At 52.7% G+C, this 23,577-nt stretch overlaps 1 protein-coding gene across 5 annotated transcripts in view; it reads right to left on the reverse strand.

Annotated features, from left to right (window-relative positions):
* Positions 1–2,467: 2,467 nt before the first annotated feature.
* Positions 2,468–23,577, reverse strand: part of ARHGAP23 (Rho GTPase activating protein 23) — a 79,693-nt gene continuing 58,583 nt past the window's right edge. For all 5 annotated transcript variants that reach the window (XM_066263802.1, XM_066263804.1, XM_066263801.1 and 2 more), the window contains 8 exons: positions 20,669–20,747; positions 17,364–17,437; positions 16,995–17,084; positions 16,255–16,380; positions 11,685–11,723; positions 11,043–11,139; positions 8,958–8,989; positions 2,468–4,970 (listed from right to left, as the gene is read on the reverse strand). In XM_066263802.1, the coding sequence (XP_066119899.1) occupies positions 3,930–4,970; positions 8,958–8,989; positions 11,043–11,139; positions 11,685–11,723; positions 16,255–16,380; positions 16,995–17,084; positions 17,364–17,437; positions 20,669–20,747 (1,578 nt within the window). In that variant the 3' untranslated portion in view covers positions 2,468–3,929. The remainder of the gene's footprint in view (positions 4,971–8,957; positions 8,990–11,042; positions 11,140–11,684; positions 11,724–16,254; positions 16,381–16,994; positions 17,085–17,363; positions 17,438–20,668; positions 20,748–23,577) is intronic.

A 23,577-nucleotide genomic window follows, 5' to 3' on the forward strand; every position in this document is an offset into this window, starting at 1 on the left:
ACCATTATATACATTATAAGCCTGTCAACAGTTCTGTATTGTTTTTATGCTGTTGCCTTTTAAAGACAACTATTATTTTGAATTGCCTTATTTCTCCTCAATTTTGTTAGCTTTTGCTTTGATATATACCTGTAATAGTTTTATTTTCTTGATAGGTTGACCTTTTTATCATTTAAAAATGTCCTTTTTGTCTTTAAAGTCTATTTCATCTCGTACCTGACCTAGGTGGCCACTCTAGCTCTCCTTTGGCTTTGGCCGCCCTTTGCCTGGTATCTTTTTCCATCCTTTTATTTTCAAACATTTTGTGCCTTTGAGTTTAAAGTAAATTTTTTTTCACCTTTTTTTTTTTCCCCTGAAGTTGGAAACGAAGAGGCAGACAGACTCCCGCATGCGACCGGGATCCACCCGGCATGCCCACAGGGGGCGATGCTCCGCCCATCTGGGCTGTTGCTCTGTTGCAACCAGAGCCATCCTAGCACCTGAGGCAGAGGCCACAGAGCCACCTCCAGCACCCGGGCCAACTTTGCTCCAATGGAGCCTTGGCTGAGGGAGGGGAAGAGAGAGAGAGAGAGAGGAAGGAGAGGGGGAGGGGTGGAGAAGCAGATGGGCGCTTCTCCTGTGTGCCCTGGCCGGGAATCGAACCCGGGACTCCTGCATGCCGGGCTGACGCTCTACCACTGAGCCAACCGGACAGGGCTAAAGTGAATTTTTTGTAAACAACATGTAGTCAGATAATTTTTTCTAGTCTATTCTGCCAATCTCTGCCTTTTTATATGAGGTATTTACTGCATTTACATTCAGTGTAATTACTGAGAAGGTAGAATTTATGTCTGCCACTTTGATGTTTGTTTTTTCTTCATATGTTATGGGTTATTTGTTGTTTTTCTGTTACTTAATTCATACCTTCTTTTGTATAAAATACTTTCTAGTATATCATTTTAATTCCCTGTTTGTTTCATTTACAATATTTTTTTTGAGTTATTTTCTTAGTGGTTGCCCTAAGGATACAGTTAGTCTCCTAATTTAAAACAATATAGTTTGGATTAATACTAATTAATGTTAATAGTGTACAAAAACTGTGCTCCATTCTAGCTCTGTTCCCTTCCCATCTCCCACACCATTGTCAGGCAAATCTCACCATCATACATAAGCCTGTCAACAGTTTTGTCATTATTGCTTTACACAGTTGCCTTTTTTTTTTTTTTTCATTTTTTTAATTCTTTATTTATTTATTCATTTTAGAGAGGAGAGAGAGACAGAGAGAGACAGAGAGGAGAGAGAGATAGGGGGGAGGAGCTGGAAGCATCAACTCCCATATGTGCCTTGACCAGGCAAGCCCAGGGTTTCGAACCGGCAACCTCAGCATTTCCAGGTCGACGCTTTATCCACTGCGCCACCACAGGTCAGGCCACAGTTGCCTTTTAAAGACAAAAAGACTTATAAATAAAAATGTTTATAGTGTCTTTCATAATCCCTATGTAATTACTCTTATTGGTGTTCTGTATTTCTTTGTGTGGATTCAGGTTACCATCTAGTGGACTTTCATTTCAGCTTGTGTGACTCCCTTTAGAATTTCTTATATGGCAGGTCTGCTAACAACAAATTCTCTGTTTTTCTTCATTTCTCCTTTATTTTTGAAGGAGTGTTGAAGGAGAGCACAGGGTTTTGGTCCATTCTCTCATCCAAAGCCTAGCACAGCCTACAGAAGGCAGCCCAATGGGCAGGTAACCCTGTCCTTACGTCTTTTCTCTGGGCTTAGATTTATCCTGACTCTACCCCTTATTAACTGTGTGACTTTGGACAAGTCATGTCACCTCTCTGTGCTTTAGCTTCCTCATATATGAAATGGAGATGACAATGGTATGGGGCTCAAAAGAGTGTTGGAGGATTGACTTAGGACCTGGAAAGCCATTGGGGCTGATGGAGCCCATAGTAACGATAGCTCTTTGCTCATTTGCCAAACAAAAACAACCTTTGGGCCAGAGGTGGAGGAAGGAGGGGATTCAGCAAGAACTTTCTTGCCAGTCCTGGGCCCCTCCCTAGATTCTCTTTGATGACTGTCACCTGATTTTCCTACACATGGATACTAGACTCATCAAAGACAGCCTGGAAGCTGGCAGGGGAGACTCTAGAGCCAAGACATAGGAGGAAACCCATCCCATGTGGAAAGTTTGCACTCGTGAATAGGACAATGGGCAAAACCCATAGTCTTCTTGACAGTCAGGGCCTGGAGTACCTATGTTGACAGCTGGCTAGGATGGGCCCTGTCAGTGACCCGGGCCTTGTCCAACCCTGTATTCTATGCCATGTCACTGCTCATACCAATCTCCCAGGACAGGACATCTAAAAACCTGCCAGGAGGAAGAGCTCTGCTTCTGCTTTGCCCCACCTGGTCTAACACCCACTCTTCCCCCATCTCAGCCCCGCTCTGGCCCTCTCCTCCCTCCAGAACAAGTGAGACATCTGATTCGTGCCTCAAGGAAGGCCGTTTATTTCCAAGATATAGACTATACTTTTAAGACAAGACTTTTCAGAAGCAGGAAATCTTAGTTGTTGCCTAGAGAGGTGTGTCAGACATAGTGAAAGGGGACATGGGGACGGGGCCAGCGGCTTATCCAACACTGTCACAACACTTCTTTAAATGAGCAAAACATCTTTAAAAATCCTTATAAATTCTTTATATGTTACACATTTAGAGACAATATTTACAATAAAAAGAAGGGGGAGGGAGGAGAGAGAGAAATCTACTTTACAGCCAATTGTTGCATAAACCAAGAGGATTGACAGACGTGGCAGTAGGGTTCGCAGCCCACGTGGGCTTCCCTGGAATGAGCAGGGTGTGTGTGGGAGGCCTGGTGAGTGTGTGGGAGGCCTGGGGATGGGAGGTCTATTTACAATAGGGGGAGGAGAGGGGCTGGGTCTCCAGCATCCTGAAAGGACTGCCCAGCTCAGACCCCATAAATCAGTGTGTGTGTGTGTGTGTGTGTGTGTGTGTGTGTGTGTGTATGAGAGAGAGAGAGAGAGAGAGAGAGAGAGAGAGAGAGAGAGAGAGAGAGAGGGAGACTGAGACCAGGTATGTTTTACTCCCCCCACCAAAGGGCAGAAGGTAGGGGTTCTGTGACTGAGCGTGGAAGAAGCAGGCACAGCTGGAAGAACAAAGAGAGGGGCAAGGGAGGTCTAGTGGGGGGCCCTGGACCCTCCTCAAACTGGGGAATGGGCAGCTCCCCATGGTCAAAGCGCTTGGGGGGGCAGGAGCAGGGAAGGGGTGATTTAGAGTTTGCCAAAAGGTTGGTGGGGGCATGAACCTGGTGAGTCTCATTCCTGCCTCTGTGCAGTGGCCCCAACCCCCTTCTCTGGCTCTGAAAGCAGCAGGGGCGAGGATCCGTGTGTGCGCCAAAGGCAGGGAGCCCTGGTGGGGGTGGGGAGACAAAGAAAGCAGGAGTGGCAGAAGTTGCTACAGAAACACCTTTGGACAGTGACTATACACACAACTCCCGTCCCACGGACACGATCGCCGTATACCTTCTCTCCCCAGACAAAAATACACAACCCCCCCTTAGCTAGGAGCTGGGGGGAGGGCAGAGGAAGGAAGCGAAGGACCAGCATCACCCAGTGTCTTTCATTTAGTCTGAGACTTAGGGGTTCCTTACCCACACCCCATGGCCAACAAGGGTCTTTAAGTGCAGACACAGAAAAGCCCAGAAGGGCACACTGCCATTTACCCAGAGGACACGGATCCCCAGCTGCCCATCTCCTCTTACCTCCAGGCCCCCACCCTCCCATTCACACCTACCCACCCCCTATCAATTGCTGCACACACACTGGAGACAGGGCCTCAGCGCCCCCTGCACCCAGGGACAACAGAAGAGGGGGTGCAAGCGGGAGGAGATGCCTGTTTCCCAAGGGGCGCGGGGAGGGGAGGAGACTGGTCACAGACATTGATGGAGGCGGGAGGCGGCCGCGCGGCGCGGCGGCTGGCTCTGCAGGTTCCCTGGGTCCCCGGGCGCAGGGGGCAGCGAGGCCGCGGATGACGCAGCCCGCGCCTTGGTAGACTCCAGGCTGCTGAGGCCAGAGTCCTTGTTGTCACTGTGCGCCCGAGAGCCCGCGGGCTCCGGGGGACACCCTCCGCCCAGCTCCTTCCACTCGTTGAAGTTGAGGTCGGTCAGCGGGCTCTGCACCACCACGGTGTGGCGACGCCAGCTGCTCCGGCGCCGCCGCGTCTCGGGCGACAGCGGCCGCCGCAGCCGCACGGCCAGCATGTCATCCGCGGTGCCGCGGAGGCGGAGCCGCAGCGCCTCCAGGCGCGAGGGCCGCGCGCCCAGGGCCGCCACCGCCGCGGCCGCCGCGGGGCGCAGCGACTCCTGGCTGCTGGACGAGGCCGAGCCGGCCGGCTCCGCGGCGCGAGGGCCTCCCCGCCCCGCCCCCGCGCCCTCGCCGTCCGGGCGGTTCCGGGCCAGGCGGCGCCGCGCCAGGGTGTCGCAGGGAATCAGATGGTGCGAGGTGAAGGAGGGCCTGCGCGCCAGGCGCCCCCCGGGCCCCGCGCCGCCCTCCGTGTCCGTCTCCACGTGGCTCAGCTCGCTGCGCTCGTCGTCCGCCTCGTCCCCGGCGCCCGCCCGCCGCCCGCCGGCGCCGGAGCAAACACTGCGGTCCATGGTGGACAGCGTGGAGTAGCCGGAGACGATGGAGCGCGTGTCCGCGGCCAGCCGCTCCTCCCGCGCCGCTGGGGGGCCGAGGCACTCGGGGGCTTCGGGGGCGGCGGCGTCAGGCAGCTGCCCCTCCAGCTGGTCCTGGGAACCCGGCGCTGGCGTCACCGCCCCGGCCTTGTGTGCCTCCTGCTCTGAGTCGTCGTCCGTGCTGCTGCCCAGCCCCCGCGCCTCCCGCCGCTTCTTCCGCTTGCGGTTGACAGCCGAGATGAAGGAGATCGCCAGCATCTCCCGGGTGTACGGCTCCTTCTTGGGGGCCCACGAGCCCTGGGCGGAGACAGGTCGGTATTCAGGGGGCGCCCATACTTGCCCATGCTGCCCTCTCACCCAGCCCCAGCCAGAAGGGCCTCAGCGCCCCAGTTCCCACCCAGACACCACCCCACTGGCATCGTGAACCGTTCCTCCTGGGCCGCTGTTGCAGCCGGAGTGTCACTATGGCTCTAGAAGACTACCCCTGCTGTCCCCTCCCTACCCTGAAGCCTCCTCGGCACTCCTTCCAGTCTTAATCCAGACTCTCAGCTCCCTCCTGTGTGCATGTGCCTGGAGGGGGCTGGTCTGCACCTCCACCACTCCCAACTTCCATTCCATTCTCCATATCCAGCGCTAGATACATCCTTTCAGACAGCTCTGGTAAGTCTCTCAACAGTAACACTTGACAGTTTGAACCCATTTCACATAAACTATCTCGGCTTATAATCACCAGATCCTGGCAGGGACCTTTCTCCGACCACAGCTCCCACCCCCCTCCCTCTCTCCACTCCGACCTGGGAAACCTGCCTCTCTACCTACTTAGTGCCTCTCCAAGGCAAAGCCCCCAAGTTTGCTTCTCTTTTCCACTGCACCCCACTGCCATCCCCCAGCACCCAACCCAGACAATCCGCAACCCCAGATCAATCCAAACGTGGCTCAAATCTACTGCCAAGTGGCTCAAAAGCTCTGCTCAATCCCATGGTTCGGATTGAAGCCCCATGGGTGTTTTAGTCTCTGCCTTCTAGGATCCTCTGGTAGAACCAGCGCTGCCCATCACTGCCTCCTTCAACCTGGTTTTTAGTCTTCCCTTTCTGTCCTCTCCTCTGACTCCAACGGGGGGCTCTTCTTTCCCCCCTTACCCGTTAAGATGCCATCACCAGGGTTCTATTCTCGGCCCCCTCTCTTTGCTATCTGTTCATATACCCTGGGAAATACCCTTCCCAAAGATCTCTGCTCCTGCGGCCTCCTCATCTAACACCAAACTCTATTTGAGCTCCAGAACTCTTCTTCCGACTTCCAGTCTCTGCCTGGGTGTCTGTAGGCACCTGGAACTCACTATCTGAAACTACACTATGCCCCCTATGTCTGCCCTCCTTTCATGTTCCCCACTTCAAGGTGATCTCTGACTCCTCCTACCCTGCTCCTCTCCATTCTCCTGAAATGACCCCCAAAGCCACATAATCCTCATCATCCCTTCCAGGCCCTCACTCTGACTTTTCTGGGTCTTTCTTTCCTCTCTCTCTCTCTTTTTAAAGTGAGAGGAGGGGAGATAGACTCCCGCATGTGCCCTGACCGGGATCCACCAAGCAACCCTCATCTGAGGCTGATGCTCAGACCAACCGAGTTATTCTTGGCACCCACTTGAACCAGTTGAGCCACTGGCTGCGAGAGGGAAAGGAGAGGGAGGGGAAGAGAAGCAGATGGTCGCTTTTCCTGTGGGCTCTGACGGAAATCAAACCCAGGGCATGCACATGCTGGGCCGACGCTCTATCCACTGAGCAAACTGGCCAGGATTCTTTCTTTCCTCTCTTACTAGGACTCCCTACCTCCACCCCTGCCCCACCCCAGTCCCTCCTCCCCTGGAGCAATCAAACCTGCTAAGAAAAGGCTGGACTCTCCAGGACCCCACCCCCACAACGGCATGGACACATGTCTCCTCACAACTGGTTCCCAGCTTTCCCAACCTAGTGCCATCCCTGCCCCAACCCCAAGCCGAACCAGCCTTCACGCTGGCATTTCTGCTCCACTGACCCTTCCCTCAGTATGACCTGCGCTTTAACACTGGCAGCCCTTAGTTTGTGCCCGCCCAACACACACACACACAGCTGCCCTGCTTGCTGGATGCATTCTTACTCCTTCTACCAGGCCCAGCTCAAACATGGCACCCCCTGTGCAGCTGGTCAATCCCTTCTCTGTCCCCAGAGCCCTTTGAAGATCCATCTACACCAGCTCTTCTCACATGATAGCTTTGTTTCCTTATCATTTATATCAAACTCTTGAGTTCTTTGAGAGCAAGCAAGGTCTGTGGCTGGTGTTTGCATCCATGACTCCAGGCACAGTGCCTGGCACATAGTAGGTGCTCAATAAATGTGAAGTGATTAAACAAGTGGGTGAGTGGAGTTTCCACACCATAGGAAGCCCTGTAGAAGCAGATGCTGGGACTGGTCCCCTTGCTGGGCTGGAGTAACCTCCTTTGGACACCTCCTCATAAGCCGCCTCCTGTTTCAGCCCCAGTGTGTGTAATAATGAGGGGAGACACAGAGACGCCCAGTGTGGCCACAGCATCCCAGGTACTCTCTCTCACTTCAGGTAGTTTCAAGGAAGCCAGAGCATGTCAGCAATTCCGGATTCACAGGCACTTGGGCCTGGGGCATGGCTGTCCGCCCTGCATGACTCCCTGCACCCCTGGGGTTCTGCGACAGAGCAGCACTGCCATGATCAGTCTGAGGCACGGGGGCCAGTGCCACTTTCTGTCCTGGCCATGCTCTGAGAGACCTGAGAGGCCATGAAGACCATCTGACCAAAGTGTCCTCTCTTTACAACTAGTTACAGAAGTAATGAGGTCCGAATGGTCACCTCCCGTGAATTCAGAGGTCAGTAGATTCACATAAAGGTCAAGGGGTCAGTCTGGGCCAGGCTATGGGAAACCAGGCGGCTGGCAGGTGCAGTGGGTGGAAGGCACAACGAGCTGGATTCAGGTCACTATAATGAACTTGCTCTGTGCCACAGAAGTCTTGTGGCGGAGTGAGCTCCCCACCACCACAGGTATGCAGGCAGAGGCTCTATGGAGAAGTTCCAGGGAACCCCTGCAGACTAGAGCAGTTTTCCTCCTTTCTTTCCAGTGCATTCATCTGACACACGATGAGCACCTGCTCTGTCAGGCACAGTCGGCTCGCTGAGACCGGGCCAGTGCTTAGGGACCCAGACAGAAATGAGCCCAGTTCAACAACCAATATTTAACTGATTTCACCAGCCACGAACAGAATTGTGTCCTGCCCCTCAAATCCCTATGTTGAAACCCTACCCCCCAATGTGACAGAATTTGGAGGTGGGGCCTTTGGGAGGTAATGAGGCATAGAAGAGGTCATGAAGGTAGGGTCCTTATTGTTGACATTAGTGCTCTTATAAGAAGAGACACCACAGAGCTCTCGCCCTGTCTGTGCCATATGAGGACGCAGTGAGAGGGCAGCCATCTGTAAGCCAGGAAGAAAGCTCTCACCAGAAACTGACCGTGCTAACATCTTACTTAGATCTAGCCTTAGAAACTGTGAGAACAGAAATTTCTGTTGCTTAAGCCACCCAGTCTATGGTATTTTGCAGGGCAGCCTGAGCTGGCATCAGGCTGCCTGAGACCCGCCCCTGGCCATGAGGCTCTAATCGGCAGCTGGGCGGGGTCTGCCTGGGGCAGGCATCCTCGCCTGACAAGTTCTGTCTCAGGCGGCAGGCTGGGGCAGCCGCAGAGCCTGCTGTGAGGTCTGGTTCAAAGAACCAGCTTTGGTTTTATTGATTTTTCTCAATTGTTTTCAATTTCATTGATTTCTGCTCTTATCTTTATTATTTCCTTCCTTCTGCTTGCTTTAGGCTCTTCAAAGACCTTAAACATCGCTTTACAGAACACATTTATTGTTAACTCCATTTACGGGGATAAATATTAGCCATCATTAACAGATGAGGAAGTTGAGGATCAGAAGGTTAAGTAACTTGTCCAGTGCCCCAAAAGCTACCAAGGGGTGGAGCCAGAACTCAAACCCAGGACTGTCTGTGCTTCTTCTAACCACTAGGCAACACTGGCTTCCAAGCCAGATCTTTCACTGTACCAGATGCCTCACCAAGCACTGCCAAGTGAGTGACTTCACAGTTCATCTTGGACATTAGCAACCTTCCTTCCCAGTGACCATCAACTTTCTCAGGGTCTAATCACAATTCTCCCAATTCCCTTAACCGAAGAGTCAAGTGGGCCGGCTTGTACAGGGATAAAGCCTTCAGAATTGCCTTGCCACTTACCTTGGACTTGGCTGAAGTGCAGGTGGTGGAATCTGTTGGTGAGAACAGAAAGAAAAATGAAAGTTGGACGGGGGCAAGAGCAGGCTGGTGAACACAGCTGGCTCTCTTCAAAGGCTTCAGAGACCAGGGCGGGTCAGAAACCTCAGATCTCCCTGGGCCCTGGGACCATGATGGGCCTCTGATGTCATTTCCTATGGGGCAGGGATGGAGCAGAGAATGATGTCAATCACCACTTCTTTTTGAGGCAGGAAGTGACATCAGGCTACCAGCCACAGAACCCTCATTTGCCTAGGGTTAGGGCAAGGGGGGCCTTTGGGGGGGCCTAGTTCCTCCCCCACCCATCCCTGTTACTCTGAAGCACTGGAGAGAAAATGCCCAGTATTAGATGCAGTCCATGAAACCACAACGGTGAGACACAGCAAATCACAGATGCTCTGGAGCAATGGAGACCACACAGTGCAGAGAGGTGGGTGCCCTCCATCCCCCCTTACCCTCCCACTTCCAGGACATGAGAAGGAAGAGGACCATGTAAACGAATGACTGAATACAGGGGCAGACATGAAGTGGGGGGGGCACAGGAGGCAGAGTGGCCTGGGGACCAGATACTTGGTAAGTTTCACCTCCAGACTAGAGGTCAATCCGCCCTTATGGGGCAAGGCCCGAGTTTATAACCAGAGTTATGAGGGAGTTAAATCATTATTATCTCAACGGGACTTGGGTCCTACTCCCTTAATATCACTGGGGCGGAGATGGCACCAGAAACAAGTCCTGGCAGTGTCTTCTCCAGAGCTGGGGAGGGAGCAGGCTGCCCCAAGGACCTCCCGGGGTCCAATGGGGCCGTGGGCAGGGGCGGTTAGTCCACACTCTCTGGCAAGCAAGTTAGAGGTCTCCTCCGAGCCCACCCCCGCACACGGTGAGACGAGCAGATGTGCTGATCACACAGTGACACACCACAGGGCAAGGGAGCGGCAGCGGGTGATCAGAAGAGACGGGGGCTTCTGTCTGCCATCCCACCCCCTGTCCTCTGGGCCTCTCCCCCTGCCTGCCTACTGCAACTGGAGGTGCTGTGATATGCCTCTGTCAGAGACAGGGCCAGGCAAAACACGAAGGTAGGTCACCCACAGGGTGGGAGGACTTAGTGGCTTGAGCCAAGAAGGGGCTGGGCATTCCCTGGTTTCTGGGCTATTCTGCTATGAGAAGTCCAGAGGTCTGGGAACAGGACTCAGGCCGAATGGCCAGGGGCTCTGGTTTCAGAAGCAGAGAGTCAGTCCTCGAAGGTGACTGAGGCAGGAGTGACAGAGAGGCCTCTGGCGTCTGGAGAGGCTGGGTCCTGCGACCCGCCAAGCCCCACCCTGCCCGGATAACCAGGAGCGGCCGGGCTGGGCACCGAGAGCAGGCCACAGAAGGGGCTCTGCGGGAGGGCAGCCGTGCAGCACCCAGACTTCCTGTCAAGGGGGACAGCATCCGGCTCTAGCAAGTGCCTCCTTCCTCCAGAGCAGGGGCTTCCACATGGAGGAGACAGATGGGGTTGTGAACAATCACGGGCAGCTGCCATGTCGGGGTGAGATCCTCACGGCCCGGACATCTCTGCCTGCCCCTCAGGCCTGCCCAGCCTTCTTATAATCACCCGCCACTGTTAGTGACCGAGGCCGCGCCACACTGTACCCTTTAAATCTCCAACAGGTCCGCTGGAGGAGGGGGAGGGGAGGAGAAGAGAAGGAAGAGGATTCAGGGGAGGGGAGGAGAGCACAGGGAGAAGAGGGAGGAGGGATGGAGGGGTGCAAGGAGAAAAGGAAGAAAAATTAAAAAAGAGAAACATGCCCAGAAGGACATAGCCTGTGAGAAATAAAAAGCTCAGGAAAGAAACCAGTGAAGGAGGGCAAACAAAGCTCCTATCCAGCCCCGAGTGGGGGCAGCTGGGCAGACGAGGACGTGGGCACACAGGCAAGCTGGACCTCCCAGAGTGAGAGCAGGCCCTGCCACACTCGTCTCAGTGGTGGGGGCAGGCGCAGGGAAGCTGGGCGTCTGGGACCCTCAGGAATGCAGAGCCCGCTCCACCCCCCCTTCCAAGGACCCTACACTCACCTGAACCTGGGTCGCCAGGGGGCACTGTCCTACCAATGTTAGGCAGGAGATACTCGATGTTGGGCACTGACTGAGGCTCCTTGTCATCCACTGGGGTCTGCAAATAGAAGGAGGGTCAGCTAGCACGCCTTCAGCTGGCAGAATGGGGCACCCTGGAGGCAGGGCCATGCCTCCTCCATCAGGCGGGGGCCCGCTCGGGCAGCGGGAGTCTCCCTCATCGCTCAGGCACTCCGGAGGGGGGCTCCTCCACATCTCCGGCTAGTCCGCGTTGTGCCTTTCCCCCTCTCCCCGCTTTGACTGAACCCCAAAGTCTCAGCTGGAGGCAGGAGTTGTGGCTCCCCGGTCAGCCGGGACCTTCCTAAGACCTAGATCCTCCACACAGGCCTGGAAGGTGGCGTCTGCCTTTGCTCCTGGACTTGGCTTCCTTAGAGGAGACCTAGGTCTCCCCTCAGACTGAGAACCACGGGGGCAAGGACCGTGTCTCACATCAGCTTGGATTCTCCTGAGGAGAGGTTCCACGCTTCCTCCATCAGGCTGGGATGCCACAGGGCAGGGGTCTTGCTCCCCCCTACTCAGGCCCCCCCCGGAATGAGGGCCCACCGCAGACCGGACCCCACCCCGCCGGCCCCCTGCGCCACTTACTCTCTCTCCCTTGTCCTCATCGCTGAAGAACCAGTCTGACTGCAGAGGAGACAAAAGGAAGTGGTGCAATCAGTGTGGGAAGGGGCTGAGGGAAGACGAAGGCACACAGGCTCCCAACCTGCTCAGTCCAGAGGACCCACTCAGGCGCCAGACGGGACAGAAGAGGAGGGGGCACCAAGAGGCAAGGGCCGCCCTGTTCTCAACACACCCCAGGCCGGCCTAGTTGCCAGAGAGGTCTCGGAGGGAGGTGGACGGATCCTGGAACCCGACCCCACAGGCCATGGGAAGCCTGTGGGGAAGGAAAAGACCGTACCCAGTTTGGGAGGGAAATGCAGCCTGACGTGAGGGAGGGCTGAGTAGAGACTGATGGCCAGCTCCAAGAGAGCCTCTCTTTGTGCCTGTTGTTCATTCAACACCGTCCAGTGCACATCGCTGTGGCTGGCTCCTGACTGCACGCCAGAAGCAAGGAGGGGCGGCAGCGCCACCTAGGGCCGGCCCTGTCCACTGCAGCGAGAAGGCCCGCCAGGGCTGCTAGAGCCGAGTGTCCCCCACTCCAGCCCTGGGCTCCACTCTAACAACTGGGGTGGCTCCCTCTGTCCATAAAAGGGAAGTGCCTGGAAGGAGATGTTCAGAGGTTCCCTGAGGGACAGGCCAGCAAGAAATTTCTCACAAATGCCAAGCAGGATAGAAAAAGTTCCACTTTTAAATATACTTCCTAAAATCTGAGAATCTTGAAAATAAAACTCTAATTTTTTTCTAAAAAACAACATATTGCTTAAAATGAACAAGTATCAGCTGTAACTAGAACTTTCAACAGCAAAAGACACAACACAAGGAAGTAAGTATTTCTATGTATTGCTGGATCACAAATGCAGGAATTTCAAACCTGGAATTTTATACCCTGCCAAACTCTCACTAAAGTTTGAGTGTGACATAAAGCTATTCTAACACACCAGGAAGTGCCACACAAAGACTCTCTTAACTGAGTGCATACATGAATAAGTAGAGAAATGAACACAGGGTTGAGCAACAAGCCTTGAAAAGTAAGGATGGACAGGAGTGTAGAAAAGTCTATTGTTAATAAACCAAGAATGATACACACACACATGTATCCATGACAACCTGGAATTCAAATTCAGAGGGAGAAACCAGTGCCAGGTAAAAGGACACTAAGGTACCTGGCAGTTAGATGTGGTGGAAGGGAGACATGGAGACTAATACGTGTTAGAAACTGATAGTAAAAACTAAATGTAAGTTATAATTGTATAATTCAACATAAGTATGGATTTTATAAATTGTATGATTTTCATGTCAGGAAAATAAAAATCCAGCCAAAGCAAGCTAGAACAGACCAAAAAGAAAAGAAAATGACATTTAGGTTAACAGAAATACAGTAAGCCTAAAAGTACGTAAATTACAACAAAGTAACGGGTTAAGCTCACTGATTGAAAGTTAAACCACATAGAGAATATTATATACATTTAAGGATATCCACATATTTAAAATAAGCATATAGAAGGCAGGCTGAAAGAACACATATTTGACCTATTAGAGTGAGTGCTTTGGGGAGGGGAGGGGAGGCAGCGTGGGGTTAGGAACGAAGAGGGGAAACAAAGAGACTTGCAGCGTTGATTATGACCACGTGCCACCAATCTCAGTTATTATTAATCACGATCAGGCATGTAATTAACTCAAACAAGGAGCACAGACGGAAAACAAGGACGAGACTAAAGAGAAAAGAGTGAAAGAGGATAAAAAAGATCTGGAGTCAGTCGAATTGGGCTCAAGGTCACCTAAGGCAAGTGACCTTTCTGAGACTATTATATACTTAAGCTGTAAAATGGGCATAATAATATGAGGGTCTACACCTAGAATTATGATGAGAATTAAAATGAAATACTGTATGGCTATTACCAAAAAGATAAGAATGAACAGGTGCTGGCGAGGACGTGGAGAAAAGGGAACCCTCCCGCGCTGCCGGTGGGAATGGGAACTGGGGCAGCCACTGTGGAAAACACTATGGAGGTTCCTCAAAAATTAAAAATAGAGCTACCATATGGTCCAGCAATTCCACTTCTGGGTATTTATCTGAAGGAAACAAAACCACAAACTCAATAAGATACATGCACCTCATGTTCATTGCAGCATTACTCACAATAGCCAAGACATGGAGACAACCTAAGTGTCCGTAGATGGATAAAAACAATAAAACAGAATATTGTTCAGCCATAAAAAGGAAGGAAACCTTGCCATCTGTGACATCATTGATAGCTATTGAGAGCATTATGCTAAGTAAATCAGAGAAAGACAAATACGGTATGATCTTATCTGTGGAAGAAAAAAAAAAGGAAAAATAACCCCCCAAATCGGAGCTCATAGATACAGAGAACACATGGGGGGGAGCCGAGGGTGAAGGGTTGGGGAGGGGGTGACACGGGCGAAGGGGGTCAAAAGGTACAAACCTCTAGTTAGAGAAGAAGCCATGGGGATGGAACGTACAGCGCGGGCTGTAATTAGCAACGCTGGATTTTAACATTTCAATGTTGCTAAGAGAGTAGACCTTAAAAGTTCTCATCACAAGAAAATTAACTTGTTACTACACATGGTGACTGACACTAATTAGAATTACTGAGCCGATCATTTCACAATATATACAAACACTGGTTCATTGCTGTATACCTGAAACTAACATGTCAATTATATCTCAATTTTTAAAAATCACCAAAACCCCCCAAAATATTGTATGTAAAACATTTAGTACAACACATTGTTAGTGTATAATAAATGGCTATTTTTATTAAATATATGTATCTTCTAAATATGTAAAATTATAAATTATTAAATGCAATGATAGCTGTTATTATTAAGAAGTGCAGTCCTTGGAAAGAGGCTGACTAGAGGAACCCTAAGAACCCAGCCTTTTTTTTTTCTTTTAGGGAGAGAGATGAGAAGCATCAACTCATAGTTGTGGCACTTTAGTTGTTCATTGATTGCTTTCTCATATTTGCCTTGACCGGGGGGCTACAGCAGAGGGGGAGACCCCTTGTCAAGCCAGCAACCTAACTACCAACCCAACCCTATGCCCAGGGGCTTCCTTCCGGGGGGACCCCCCTCAGGACTCTGGGGGAGAGTAAGTAGACAGGCTTTGGGTCTCCTTTCTCCCTGAAGGCCCCAGCTGACCACAGGCCTCAAGTTTCTAGGCACTTCTCTAGGAGCCATGGGGTCAGCCTCCCTCCCTCCTCTACTGCCGTCCCCAAAGCACACACTCATGGGGGCTGCAAGGGGGACTCCCTGTTGGGTTGGAGAGCTGAACTTTTCCAAAGGAGATAAGCTTCCCCAGACCAAGGCCTCCTCAGGATCCCTGGTACTGCCTAGTGGCCCTGGCTCCCCTGACAGCTCTGGAAGAGGCACCCAGCTGGTGGGTCCAAGTTCAGGGTTAGAATAGGCCACGATGCCCCCTCCTAGGGCGCAGCGCCTGCACCATGCAGTGAAGGAAAGAAACAAACAGGTAAGGCCAGTCAGCAAGTCTGAAGTCGACCCCCTGCCTTACTTCACTGACTGGCCAGCCTCCCTTGCTCTGGCACGGACTGATGAATCTGTCCTCCCAGGAGGCGGGAAGAGAAGCACAGGCTTTGGTCAGACAGAACCAGGTTAAAATCCTGGCGCTGCCATTTAATAGCTGTGTGACCTTGAGCAAGTCACTTTGCCTCTCTGAGCTTGTCCCAGTCTCCTTATCTGTAAAATGGGGGTAATATGATATAGGCTTCCATTAAACCTGTATGAGGTGGAGGAGGCTAAGGCTCCCTTTCCCCTGATTAGCTGCCAATCTTACTTTTCCTGGCAGGAGGGGATCTGGTTTTGTCCCTTGTGGGCTAGGCCCCAGGCCATACGGAGATTTAGAACTAGAAATCTAAGAGGATTCATAAAAAACCTTTGAGCACCCCAGAAGGGGGCACTGCTGCCCTGGATTTGGCTCTGGAAGACTAAGGCCTCCTGCACCCTCTGCTGGCCACTCTCAGTTCTCATCCCTTCATGGACAATAACAAGACTTAAAAACACAGGCCTCTGGGGCCTCCAAACAGCCCAGAGAAGGGAGCGTGAGTTCAGGATCCTGCCCCAGAGCACGCCTTTCCCTGCCCCATCCGCCTCAGCCCTTCCCTGGGCATCACCATGTCCTCCCTGAAGCCTCAGTGGGGCCTGGGGGGCAGAGCTCTGCCTCAGGCCCTGCACCTGCCTGCTGGTTTTCACCAGGATGCCCCTATGGGGACCAGCTTCTGAAGGCGCCCCTGCGTCCCCTCTCCGCTCCCCAACCCAGAAGCACCTTCTCTGACCTTCCTCTTCTCTCGGACCCTCACACACATCTTGGAAACTCAGGGGCCTCTTGTTTCTCCTGCTAGACACTCAGGGATCCCAGAACAATAGGGATTCCAGGATTAATTCTTGATTGGTCTTGAAGGGCATTCGCCATCCCTGCAACATTTTCTCAAGCTGCCTCATTTTTCCCTGTGCCCACCACCCAGGAGAGCAGGAGCGGGGTGCCCCGGAGTCCGCGGCCAGGGTAGCTACTCACATGCTGGATCAGCGTCTCCACGATCTTGTATCGGTCAGGCATATGAGTCACCATGTCCGCCATGTTGTCCTCGGACGTCCTCACCAACGTCGGCCCAAAGACCAGGGCCAGGTTCCGGGGCTCCATCTGGGCAGTGCAGACAGTAGGTCAGTGTCAATAACCCTGTGAGCTTGACTGCAGTCCCTCAGGTCTCCCACGTTCTGGGCCCCTCAGACCCCTGCCCAACCACGTCCTGAGTTATCCCCGGCTTAGGGGCCAACGCTTCCTTGAATGAGCAGGACGGTGCCTGGTGGGTGAGGCAGAAGCTAGATTTCAGCCCCATTCACCTGCAGGCCTGGCAGCCACGGGCAGTGCCCAGCCCGCTCACCCCCGCCGCGCTAGCAGTGGGAGATGCTGGGTGGGGGCCCACTGCAGGCTCCAAGAGTGTTTTAGGACCAGGGGAAGTCCTATAGCTCTCCTCGTTTTCCCGCTGCAGAACCGGAAGATATGAGGTGTGATTCAAGAAACGCAGTGCAAGGAATTCCAGCTAAATTCGAGGGCAGATTTTCATCAGCCCCGGGGGTCTGTGGCTCTGGGCCTCTGGCAGACCCTCAGAGGGCAGGAGATGGTTCCGAGGGAGAAGCACTGGCCAGGAGAAGGACGTGCCTGGAGGGGCTTGGGAGTGCCTGACCCAGAGGGCTCAGGACATGCTGAGGGGACCCAGGCATGCTCACCCCCCCCCAAACCAAGTCCCCACCTACCTTGTTTTTCTCCGAGTGGTCAGCAATGGTCTTCAGGTGGCCCACGAGGAATTTCAGCGTTTCATAGTAGTGCCCTGGGAGGTCCCGGATCTGGGCAGGAGAGAGAAGGGGCTTGGAACCAGGCTGCCACGGCCTCTCCCCATCCACCGTGCCCCAAAGGGGTCCCCCTGCCCTATCTCAGGGGCTCTGGGATCCACCCTCCAGTTGTCCCACCATCACAGCCTTGGAGAGTCGAAGGAACTGAGGCCTGGAGTGGGGGAGGGCTTTCCGAAGTCACGGAGGGAACTGGTGGCTCTGACTCCGGGCCTCCTGGGGCAGTGGTGCTCTCCCTGCCCAGGACGCCTTTTGTCTGACAGTCTCTTTCCTTACCAGCTTCCGCAGCGTCTTCATTCGCTCCCTCGAGTCCTCGATGCGATTGGCTTCGATGAAGTCGTTGTATTTGTCTAGGACACACCAAAGACCCTTTAGAGAAGTGGGGGGCAGTCCCTTTTCCCAATCTCAGGGCGAGGGCCTTCTGGGCCGAAGGTCAAGTTTAAAGGGCTCTGTGGCCTTGTGTGCACGTGACCAAACCCACCACAGCTGCACGCAGGCGTGCGCCTGACCTGAGGCAGGCGAGGTGTGTCCGTCTGGGAAGAAATAAGACCTGAGCTGTATGTTAATACTGGAAGAGGGGCCCCAGTGCCAGTCTCCAGGACAAGGATATCACCCGGTCTGGAGAGAAGCTACTTAGAAAGAGGGGGGGCCCTGGCCGGTTGGCTCAGTGGTAGAGCGTCAGCCTGGCGTGCAGGAGTCCCGGGTTCGATTCCCGGCCAGGGCACACAGGAGAAGCGCCCATCTGCTTCTCCACCCCTCCCCCTCTCCTTCCTCTCTCTCTCTCTTCCCCTCCCACAGCCAAGGCTCCATTGGAGCAAAGCTGGCCCGGGCGCTGAGGATGGCTCCATGGCCTCTGCCTCAGGCGCTAGAAAGGCTCTGGTTGCAACAGAGCGACGCCCCAGATGGGCAGAGCATCGCCCCCTGGTGGGCGTGCCGGGTGGATCCCAGTGGGGCGCATGTGGGAGTGTGTCTGACTGCCTCCCCGTTTCTAACTTCAGAAAAATAAAAAAATAAAAAAGAAAGAAGGGGGAACCTTTCAGTCTCCCCACCCCACCCCACCTGTGTCAGGGTTCCCCCAATGCCCTTCAGAAGTCCATGGGGAACTTTTTAAATGGATTGCGGTAAGTTTATTCTAAAATCCATCTGGATGAATAAAGGCACAAGGAGAGTCAACAATGTGTTTTATAGAAAGAATGATGAAGGAGGACTGGCCCTGCCGGATACTGAAACGTGCTGAAAAGACAGCACAGCCAAAGCACTGGAACTGAGAGGGACGCTGAGCAAGGATGGGGACAAGAAGGGGGGAAACAGGCCACGTGGATCTTTACTATGTGACAGGGTGGCCCTTCAAATCAGTGCAGAAAGATGGAGGCGTCAGGGCCCTGGCCGGCTGGCTCAGCAGCAGAGCGTTGGCCCGGAGTGTGGATGTCCTGGGTTTGATTCTCGGTCAGGGCACATAGGAGAAGTGACCATCTGCTTCTCCACCACTTCTTAAACATGAGATGCAGAGTCCATGAAAGATTAACAGCTTTGACTACACTTAAAATAATTGTTTTCAATTTCTCTATTGAAAAGTTCAAAGACAAATGGCAGACCAAGAGCAAATACTTGCAAAAACCAAAAAAAGATTAATATTTATAATATACAAAAGCTTGTCTTCTACAAATCAATTATGAAAAAGACAGACAACCCAACAGAAAAATGGGCACATAATCTGAATAGGCAAGTACAGAGGAAATAGAAAAGACCAATAAACTACGAACAGATAGTTAATCTTCCTAGTAATGAGGGAAATGAACACAATAATGAGATGCCACTTCCCTTTTCTGATGAGCAAAAGTTTAAAATATTATTAACACCCAACGTTGATGGGGTGGGTGGAAGCCGACGCTCTCTTACGCAGTTTGTGGGGGTACACGAGGGCCCTTCTCAGAGTGCCACCTGACTTGAGCTTTCAAAACTGTTTACCAGGAAAGGGATTAAGATGACGTGCAAATTGCCAGTTATAAAAACAGTCACGGGGATGTAAATTACAGCACAGGGAATATAGTCAATAATACTGTAATAACTGTGTGTGGTGTCAGCTGGGGGCTGGACTTATCAGGGCGATCACTCCAGAAGTTACATATAAGTGTCTAATCACTATGTTGTACACCTGGAAGTAATATAATATTGGATGTCAACTGTAATTTTAAAATAAAAAATTATTTTTAAAAATGTTTACCAGGACTTAGAGCTAGCAATTCTATATCTAGAAATCTACCTCGAGGACACTGAGCTGGGTGTGCAGGGACACACACAAGGATGGTCACTACAACATGTTTTGGATAGTAAAAATTTGAAAGCAACTTAAATATCCATCAATAGGGGAGTGATTAGACAAATTATAATCTATTCAGACTATGAAATACTATGTGGCTGATGTAAAAGAAGAATGAGGTGTACAGCTCTTTGTACTGACAAGAATGAATCTCAAAATTACAAGCCTCCTTTTGTTAAGAACAACCCCACAGTGGTGTGCTGGGCCTGCTCGCACTGGCCCCCGGGAGCCCACTGTTCATTCCCCCCCCCCCCAGCTCCATGTGGCTGACGGCATATCAGTGGCTTGAAATCAGCCATGGAGGGAGTATTTATACTGTGGAAATCAGAAAATGCTACAGATCACGGCTTCTTCCCCAGAGAGCCAGATGTTAAACATTTACCAGCACACCACTGAATGCATATGTGTTTTTATCCTGTGTGTCAGAGGGTCTGGAAGGAAACACAACAGATTGTTAATAAGCAGCTCAGCAAATGGTCAAAGCTGGGCTCTGGAGCCAGAGGCCTGGGGCCCAATCCTGGCACCAACACTTACAACCTGTGAGACTTAGGCAAGTCATTTAATCTCTCTGTGCCTCAATTTCCTCATCTGTGAAGTGGAGCTAATAGTACTATCTCCTACTGTTGGTGTAGGGAATAGCACCTGGCACATAGGAAGTGCTCAGAGAATGTCAGCAGAACCTTGGGAGACAGGAAGTAGGAGAACGATGGGGACTTTTGTGTTTACTTTATTTGTATCTGTACTACCTAAGTTTTTTACAAGCATGTGTTTCTTTTGTATTAAAACATAACCCACCCTGGCCGGTTGGCTCAGCGGTAGAGCGTTGGCCAGGCGTGTGGAAGTCCCGGGTTTAATTCCCAGCCAGGGCACACAGGAGAAGCGCCCATCTGCTTCTCCACCCCTCCCCTTCTCCTTTCTATCTCTCTCTTCCCCTCCCACAGCCAAGGCTCAACTGGAGCAAAGTTGGCCCAGGTGCTGAGGATGGCTCCATGGCCTCTGCCTCAGGTGCTAGAATGGCTCCAGCAGCAACGGCGCAACAGCCCAGCTGGGCAGAGCATCATCCCCTGGTGGGCATGCCGGGTGGATCCCGGTTGGGCGCATGCGGGAGTCTATCTGACTGCCTCCCCACTTCTAACTTTGGAAAACAACAACAACAAAAAAACACATTACCACCCCCCCCCCAATAAAACCAACAAACCCAACTTAAAAAGTGGTCAGGGTGTCCCTCCTCCTTCCATCCTCCATTTCCACCCCTACTCACCATCAGTGAAAAGAGGCTCAGGTAACTTTCGGAAGAAGGACTTGAGCAGGCTGCTGATCACATTGAGGTCTTGCCAGCGCTGGAGAGGGGGTAACGATGTCAGGCCACAGGTAGGCACAGAGATGCCTGTGCCTTCATGCTAGCCAAGCTCTAGAGTCCAGCCCAGACCAGCCCCTCCCTGGGGTCCACTTACACCAAGCTCTGCCCAGACCAGGGATCTCTGGGCTAAGAGGACTTATCGGGGGCAGAAGAGTCCTCAACTACAGCCTAGCCCCTGACCACCTGGCCCCAGTCCCTCTCTATTCTAGCCAGCTCAGTGAGCCCCAACATTAAGCAAAACCCACGCCTACACAAGCCTGCCCATTGGACCTCCATTGTGCCTACTTAGTGCCAACTCCTGCTTGCCAGTGCCCTCCATTTAACAGAGTCATCCTTGGATACCCCTTTCTTTATCGCTGACATAGCACACACTCGTGCTGGTGCCTTCCTGTCTCAGGCCCTTTGCACTTGCTGGTTTCCTCCACTAGAACTCTCCTCCCTCTGCCCTCCACATGACGGGCTGCTAAGCCTGTCTCGGTGTCACCTCTTCAGAGAGGTCTGGTCTGACCCTTACGGCTACAGTGGCCACCATCACTACTGCCCGGCCTTCTGTATGACAGCCCCCTGACTTTGTTTCTTCCGTGACACTTACCACGGTTCGTCATTATTGTGCGCATCTGTTTTCTCTCGTTCCTGCCTATTTACCTATCTCGCTGGCGGAACTGTAAGCTCCACGAGGGGCAGGGAGCCTGCCTGTCCCATTCTCCACTGCTTTCCTCTCACCCAGCCAGCTCTGCTGGCCTGGCACTTAAAAGACCTAAGTCAGCCGTTCTCAGCCAGGGTGATCCAGTCCCCCAGAAACATTTAGCAATGTCTGGAACCATTCGGTTTTTTTATAACTGGGGGGTGCCCCTGGCATCTAGAGGACAGAGTCCAGAGATGTTGCTAAACCTACTCCAATTAACAGGAAAACCTCTTACAACAAAGAATTATTCTGTCCAAATTACCACGGGTTGAGAAAACCCTGATCTAAATAAAGAGTTGTTGAATACACCAATGAACAACTGGGTCACTGTCCCTTCTTTCCACCAGGGGGCACCATCACCCTGCACAAAGCCTAGGATAACAGCCTTGGTGGGAACGTTTCGGAGGAACTCGTACACAGAAAACATAGACACACAGCGGAGACATACAACACACAGTCAAAGTCACTCAGCTCAACAATATACAAACTCGTTACAATGGATCCACAGCTCAATGCCTGACCATCACACAAATCCTACCCTCCCCATAGCCTCAACAGGAGTTAGATCCAACCCACTCACAAAGCTTAACTTCCTGCACTGCCCTCCCACCACCCACAAATGACGCCACGATATCTAAGGCAAAACCGCACAGCCAATGCACTCAACAGGCCCGCTCCACTAGGCCCTCTCCTCCCTGGCCGAGGCGCAGCCATTGTGCTTCATGCACACCCACCCCTACCCAGTGCAGCACCGGCCCGCCTCCCCCACCACCGCCCGCCCCGACACATGGGCTCCTCTCATTTCCCAGCTTCCAAACCCAAGGCCTTGCCCTGTATTTCGACCCCTCCTATGTGCGAGTACCTACCCCACACCCCCAGGCTTGCCTGAGCTCCCCACTCCTGCCAACTCAGAGCTCGGCCCTTACACTCCTGACACCCACCCTCCCCCCAAATAGCAGCTCCTGCCAGCATCTCCTCTCTCAGCCCAAGCACGGCCCCACGCCCACTCTCCAGTCCACTGGTGATCTGGTATCTGACTAGGCCATCGCCCCCACGTCGGGGACTCATCATCACCCTACGTCCAATGAGGCCACTACCTGCCACAGCCTCTCTCTCCTGTCCTGTTTCCTAATTTCTGCCCGCGACAGATACCACCAGCCCCCAGCTCAAACTTCTGGCTCTTCTTGCCCCTCTCCCTCCCCCTTATGCGACCAATTCTCAGAGCTGCCCCACCCTCCTAGTTCTCGTAGAACCAGAATCGACTTCCGATATCGGTAACTCCTTCCCTCGGCGCTGCTCTGGGCCTTCCTCAGCCCTGTCCTTAGGTATAAGCTAGAGCGTTGCCCTTTCTCAGACCCCACTCTCGTTTATGCTTCCCCAGCTGACTACCCATCGAAGGCTTTCTATTATCCATTGGATAATATCAATGGCTTCAGTGAAGCCATCAAAAGCTCTCTGTCCCCTGCCCTGGGTCTCTTATTCTCCTCATTGCCATGCCCAGGAGGGGGATCCACTCTGTCCCAACACTCAGACCCTCTTCTGGGATTTTAGAAGACACCATCACACCCTGTCTGGACTGCCTTCCTTTCCACCTGCCCCCCACCCCCACCCCCGCATCCATCCTACAAAGATTCAAACACCGAGCCTACCATCTGCTCCAGCTTTCCCCTTCCTCAGCACACAATCTGGTCCTTGATGAGAGATCAGCCTTTTCTCTTGCCTACGCTTTCACACACGCTTGTCTGGCCTCCCCATTCCTTTCCCAAGGGCAGGAAGACTGCCATGTATGAGGTTTCATGGTATGTGACTCATGGGACTTCTTTGCCCAGATTCGTGGTTTCCAAAAACCTCTTATTCAGCAGAGCCTCTTTTGTCAAAGAAAACTGCACATGAAAAACCTAATCGTATTAAAAACCCAATAGAGCAGGGTGGCTCTAGTTCAAGGATCAGGGGTCTTGGCCTGGCCCTGGCCTCCCACAGCACCTTTGGGAAACTTAAGATTCTGGAAAACAGTCTGAGAACCAGTGGCCCCTGCTGCAAACTCTTCGGAGTGACTGTCACACTCATGAGCTGGTCCCCTCACCTCATGGGTGGGCCCCTCCCCATCCTGCAGCCCCAGATTGCT

Source organism: Saccopteryx bilineata, chromosome 2 (genome assembly GCF_036850765.1).
Source record: "Saccopteryx bilineata isolate mSacBil1 chromosome 2, mSacBil1_pri_phased_curated, whole genome shotgun sequence".
In the NCBI taxonomy this organism is placed as follows: Eukaryota; Metazoa; Chordata; class Mammalia; order Chiroptera; family Emballonuridae; genus Saccopteryx; species Saccopteryx bilineata.